This window comes from Pituophis catenifer, unplaced genomic scaffold, assembly GCF_029215685.1.
Source record: "Pituophis catenifer annectens isolate HBS135680 unplaced genomic scaffold, rPitCat1.0.hap2 SCAF_6, whole genome shotgun sequence".
NCBI lineage: Eukaryota > Metazoa > Chordata > Lepidosauria > Squamata > Colubridae > Pituophis > Pituophis catenifer.
In genome coordinates this window covers 52,889,019-52,895,018 of record NW_027256886.1, presented here as the reverse complement: position 1 = coordinate 52,895,018, position 6,000 = coordinate 52,889,019, and the positions used below count along the sequence as shown (strand labels likewise).

The window sequence follows — 6,000 nt, the reverse complement described above, 5'->3', positions numbered from 1 at the left end:
CTTTTCAGCTTAGCTTTTTGTATAGTTTAAGAATGGCTTTTATTCAATTATTGTTGTTGTTTAAATTATATTATTGTATTTGCATTTTTAATTAGAATGTTTTCTTCTGTGCTTGAACCACTTTTATCACTTTTCCCTAGTTAGAAACAGGCTCTGTCCTATTTCTAAACATCATGAGTATTTTGTTTCAAAAATTCCCAAAGGGAAGGAAATGGTTGGAGATGCAACTAGGCAGCTTATCATGCCTCCTTCGGAATCAGTATAGGTAGTCCTTGATTTACAACTGTTCATTTAGTGACCGTTTGAAGTCACAACAGCACTGAGAAAAGTGACTTGTGACCGTTTTTCAGACTTATAACCATTGCAGGATCCCCATGGTCATATGATCAAAATTCAGATACTTCATATTTATGACGGTTGCAGTGTTCCATGGTCATGATCCCCTTTTGCAACCTTCTGACAATGGGGGAAGACAGATTCACTTAACCATGTTACTAATAACTGCTGTCACTCACTTAACAACCGTGGCAAGAAAGGTGGTAAAACAGGGACAAAATTCACTTAGCAACGGAATTTTGGGGCTCAACTATAGTCGTACGTCGAGGACCACCTGTAGCCAGTGTGACAAGCAATACAGTCATTAACCAACCCGTCATTTTCACCCTTCTTTCTTATTTGACATTGGAAAGGGAATCCCTCTTCCGTGCAGGATGACGATCGGAGCGACAAAGACAAAGCTCATCAGATTTATTGGCCTGCAAAAATGAGATCATTCTCTCTAACCCGCCCACGCGTCTCTCTTCGCCGACCAGCCGGAACGCTCTCCGCCCGCTTTGAAGCACCGCGCTAGGGAAAAGGACGGGCGGAGGGAATGCGCACGCGCACATTCTACGTAGGTGGGGGTTGGGATTTTTTCCCCCTCTTTTTTTTTTTGGTTGTTGTTTCCTCCCTCCGCAGTATTATGAAGTCAGCGCGAAGGGACGGCGTGCCCTATGACGTCATCCTCCGTACCTCCCCGCTTCCTCCAATCCAGACCTATGGAAGGAGCGGAGCAAAGGTAGAGAAGCAGCAGTTGGGTTTCTTCTCCTATCAAAAGGGGGAGTGGAAGTGAGGGGGGGGGGGCGGCGGCGGAAGGGAAGGAAGGAAAGACCCGGATGCTGCTGCCGCCGCCGCCGCCGCCGAGGGAAAGAGAGAGGCTAAGCGGGCCAGAGAGAAGGAGGGAGTTGTGCGCGCGCGCGGCGGCGGCGGCTTTTCGCCTCGCCGTCTGAGGGCGGATCGGGGAGGGAAAACGGGCGCCGAGTTTGGCGTCCTGGCTTGAGCGCGAGGGGGGGCCGGTGGTTTTCCTCAGGTCGTCGTCGTCAAGATGGAGGAGGCGGGGATGGCCTCGCCGCTGCCGGATACGGCGTAAAAAGGTGGGCTGTCGGGGGAAACCGGCGCGTTTGGTCGAGGCAACGAAGGGCGCCCGAGGCGAGGCGATGCTGTCGGTCTATGGCATATTGCTGTCAGCTCTGCTGGGCTCCTTCCTCACGCTGCTCGCCCAGCTCCTGCTCTTTTACCGGAGGCAGCCCGAAGCGCTCCCCGGGGTGTCCCGGCTTCGCAGCTCCCACTTCTTTGTTACCAGAGTAATGCCGGACTCGACCCTCAAGGAGTATTTAACCGGCTTCCTCCTCTTGGGGCAGGAAGCGTTTTTCCCCGGATCTTTAGTCAGCCAGTCTTCTTCCAAAAGCGAGCAGAGCTTGAAGCCCCCCGGCCAGGAATCGCCCCCTTTGGTGGAGTGCACGGAGGAGACCCTCTACTGGCTCAATGCCATCTGCCTCTTTCTCTTCAGGGAACTCAAGGACACCACCTTGATCCGCCACTGGGTCACCAGGAAAATCAAGGTGGAATTCGAGGAGCTTTTGCAGACCAAGGTGACCGGCAAAGTGTTGGAGGGGCTCAGCTTGCGGGATGTCTCCTTTGGCAACGTCATCCCCCTTTTTAAAAATATCAAGATATTGCGGCCGGTGACGTGTAACGACGAAGGCTGTCCCGAGGAACTGGACTTCGAAGTTGACATAGAGTACGATGGGGGCTTCCACTTAGCCATTGATGCGGACCTGGTTTTTGGCAAGTCGGCCTATCTCTTTGCCAAAATCTCTAAAATCATGGGTCGGCTGAGGCTGGTCTTCACCCGTATACCCTTCACGCACTGGTCCTTTGCTTTTGTCGATGAGCCTGTGATCGACCTTGAGGTCAAGTCGCAGTTTGAAGGGAGACCCTTGCCCCAACTGACTTCCATCATTGTCAATCAGTTCAAGAAAGTGATCAGGCGCAAGCATACCTTACCTCACTATAAAATCAGGTAAGTTGTTTTTGATTGAGGAGATCGAGTTGATGTTGTCGTGCTTGGGTAAAATGGGTGGGAATGGAAGAAGAGTACTTCACGGTGCGGGGGTTAATCTGAAGAAGTTTGGTGAGGACAATGTGAAGTGTAACACAAGTGTCTTCTGGAAGAGTGATAAATGATGAAATTATTCAACTTGGCTTTCAGTGTATAATTTGCCATAGAAGCTATGCACTTTTTCTGAAGAAAGCTCAAATCTCACATCAGTGTGGGCTTTGATAGTGAATAAGATGCTCAGTTTTTATACCCACATTATTCATTACCCCATTCCCTTTCTTGTAAGCAGCATTAGGAAGAGATCATAAAAGGAATAAGAAACAATAAGCCAAAGGAATGAATACATGAATTAAAAAAGAGAGGAGGAAATACCTAAATCTAATTTTCACCATATTAATTTTCAATACATCTCTGTTTTGGCAAAGCCTTATTTCACCTGGTCCATCCTTGCATTTTGTTTGTTAAAAAATTTTTTTTTAAATTATATATAGGTAGTCCTCAAGTTACAACAATTCAGACCAAAATTTATTTTGCTAAGTGAGACATTTGTTTAGTGAGATTTGCCCCATTGTATGACCTTTCTTGTCACAGTTAAGTGAATCACTGCGGTTGTTAAGTGAACTTGGCTTCCACATTGACTTTGCTTGTGAAAAGGTTACAATAGGTGATCACAGGACCCCAGGACACTGCAACCCTCATAAATAGTCAGTTGTCAAGCATCTGAATTTTGATCATGTGACCATGGGTATGCTGCAATGGTTGTAAATGTGAATCATTTTTTTTCAGTGCCATTGTTCTAACTTCAAATGGTCACTGTAAATGAACTGTTGTAAGTCAAGGGTTATCTGTAATTGTTTTTCAGAATTTCAGCAATTCCATACAAGTATAACCTTTATACTCTCTTTCTTGACCCATTTACTCTTCCTTCATAGATTTGTTTTCAAATGTAATATTTATTCCTTCCCTTCACATCAACAAAACACATCAAAGTTCACAATTCATTTTGGTCACTGCTATCAGATTCCTGCCTTGAGCAGAAGATTGGACTAGAAGATGTCTGAGGTAACTATATTCACCCTACATTTATACATCATCCACCCATTCAGCTGAGAACGACAGCATTGATTTCACTGAATCTGTGATTTTTGACAAAGCCAGGATGAGGCTTGTGACTATCTGGTTCTCTTTGGTATTGATTATGAAGTTCCTCTGGATTGCTAGAGGATTTGGGAATGGGAGGTGCAGTGTTGCAATGGTTTTCCTTCTTTTTACATAGCTAGTTTTTACGTAGGCTCTGTCTTTGTGGGGTGCCTCAGCGCTTGACTCTCATGCCTCTAGTTTAACATTTACGTGAACCAGCTCATTGAAACAAGGTCAGTTACCATCAGTATGATGATAGCTTAGCCTTGGTTGAGTGAGTAATGAGGTTGAGGTTTTGTACCTAAAGATTATTGGAGTCTGGATAGGATAGCTGTGAGTAGCTACCCAAGTAGCTATCATTCATGGTTTTTCAAATGCCAAAGTTTCTCCATTTATGGTTATAAATAATGTTGCACTTTCGTAGACAGAACTGGTACACAATCCTGGGCTCATAGCTTCTCAAAGAGCAGGTGACAGTTGTGATCTGGAAGTTAAGCCGGCGTACCAATTTATACTCTTTTATAGACTGAATCTCTTCTCACAGTTATTTATGTCTCAGTCATCTTACCTGGATTGTGGATTGTTCCAAAGGCCTCCTGGGAGACTATTCAGAAGCTAAAACTGGTCTAGAATGCAGAAATACAAACAATTATGGACAAACTTCAATATAACCATGCAATATTGCTGGTAACTTGTGAGCGTGCAGAAAAAAGTGTAAATGGAATAGGGTGTGGCTTTCTGAGGAACCATCTCTCTCCCATGCTTTTTGCCTGTCCTCTAACATCTGGCCGAGTGATGGGCTTTATTTCCCATCCATTAATCATTGTCCTCTAATGAGACTTAAGTGTGATTTTTCTGTTATGGTCTTTGGGATAGCATCCCCTGGAGGTTTGAACTAAACTAAGCCTTCAATTTAAACAACTTTTGAAAAGCCTTTTTCCCCCAAGCTCTGGATTAGTTTAGGGATCCAAGTATTTTTTTTGTTTCAGTTAATGATGTACGCTTGTTTCTGTTACGCTCGTTATCTTTTGCTTGATTTTAGATCATGTGCTTGGGTTTTTTTTATCTGAATCCAACAGATACAGATATTCAACAGTCAGTGTTGAATTAGCTATAAATAAAACAAATCAGTATATAAAATAGGCAGCTCTCTCACATGATGGAGTTATGGATCTGAAGTATTACTTTAAGAACCATACACTAATATTAAGAAAGTAAGGGTTCTACGGTAATTAGATGCAGTCTTCAATATAAAGTCAGACTCTCAGTGTCACAGTGGCTACCTTGAAAAGTGCTAAAAGAAGTTGATCCCTGTCATATACCATATGTGACACTGAATTGTGATATACTACTATTAGCAGCCTAAATCTTGCTACTCACAGTGCTTTTTTTTGGTTGCTATACCTATATTTTGGAATAACCTTTCCACACAAATTTGATCTGCCCCCTTTGCAGTTGGCTTTTCATAAATCAACATTGGTTGGGAAATAATTTTGATTTTGCAGATCCTTGAAAGGGTGTTGTGGGACTCCCAGGGGTCCTACGACCACACTTTAAGAAAAACTCCTGTAAACTGTTAAAACTGAGCTTTTTCAGAAAAGCCTTGTTTGTTTTTGTTTTATGATTTTTTAATTAATAGATATAAACTAATAGTTTCTTTGAATGAAGGTGGGAGGATACATCCAATAAATAGATGCATCTCTGAAAAAAAAAAATTAAAACTCATGGGTTGTCCCTTTGACAAAAATGAAGTTTACTTTTCATTCATCTATGGTGGGAATTCTTTTCTGTATGCAGTTACAGATTGCTAGACAAGTTAAAAAGAGTTTGTAATACTCTTGAGCAGGAAAAGGCTTTAGAATATTACATTTTAATTGGACCAGTGTAAAATTTTCTATTTTTGAATCAGAACTAACATAGCAAAGTTAGCATTCATCTTTTCTCTCTAATATGTTTGCACAGGTCTTGTGAATTCTTTTCATAATGTTAAAAATAGTTCTGCATTTTTTTTCTTCTTTAACCTTCTTCTGGCTTTAACCCAGAATCAGATATTGTATATTCAAACATAATTCTTACTTGAATAGCATTTGTGGTGATTGCTCAATTTCAGTAAATACAAGGAAATCCTCTTTTAATAATAGATATGTAGGTTTTACAAATATTCTGTGTAAAAGAAGAAGAAAACCTGCTTGATTAAGTATGGACAATTTTGTAGCCAGTCCAATTGGTTCTTTAACCGAGTTATCAAAAGCTGAAGCGTATTTTGCATATCCTAAATGGAAAGGAATTTATTATTTATTTCTAATACAAATCTATATGGTTGCCCAACTCATGGACAGGTGATTCCAGGTAGCTAATATTAAAAATCCATTCCTTCCCCCAAGGCATGTTCCTAATTTCTTTCCCTTAGATAGAAGATCAGACAGATAGGCAGAAAAGCAGGATGGTTTCATGGCTGCCCTAATCCTATGGAACAGATT

The 6,000-nt window shown here is 42.2% G+C and overlaps 1 protein-coding gene across 1 annotated transcript in view; it reads left to right on the top strand.

Annotated features, from left to right (window-relative positions):
- Positions 1–1,149: 1,149 nt before the first annotated feature.
- Positions 1,150–6,000, top strand: part of PDZD8 (PDZ domain containing 8) — a 42,274-nt gene continuing 37,423 nt past the window's right edge. Inside the window, exon 1 of the mRNA XM_070945494.1 lies at positions 1,150–2,341. Coding sequence (XP_070801595.1) covers positions 1,476–2,341 — 866 coding nt within the window. The 5' untranslated portion in view covers positions 1,150–1,475. The remainder of the gene's footprint in view (positions 2,342–6,000) is intronic.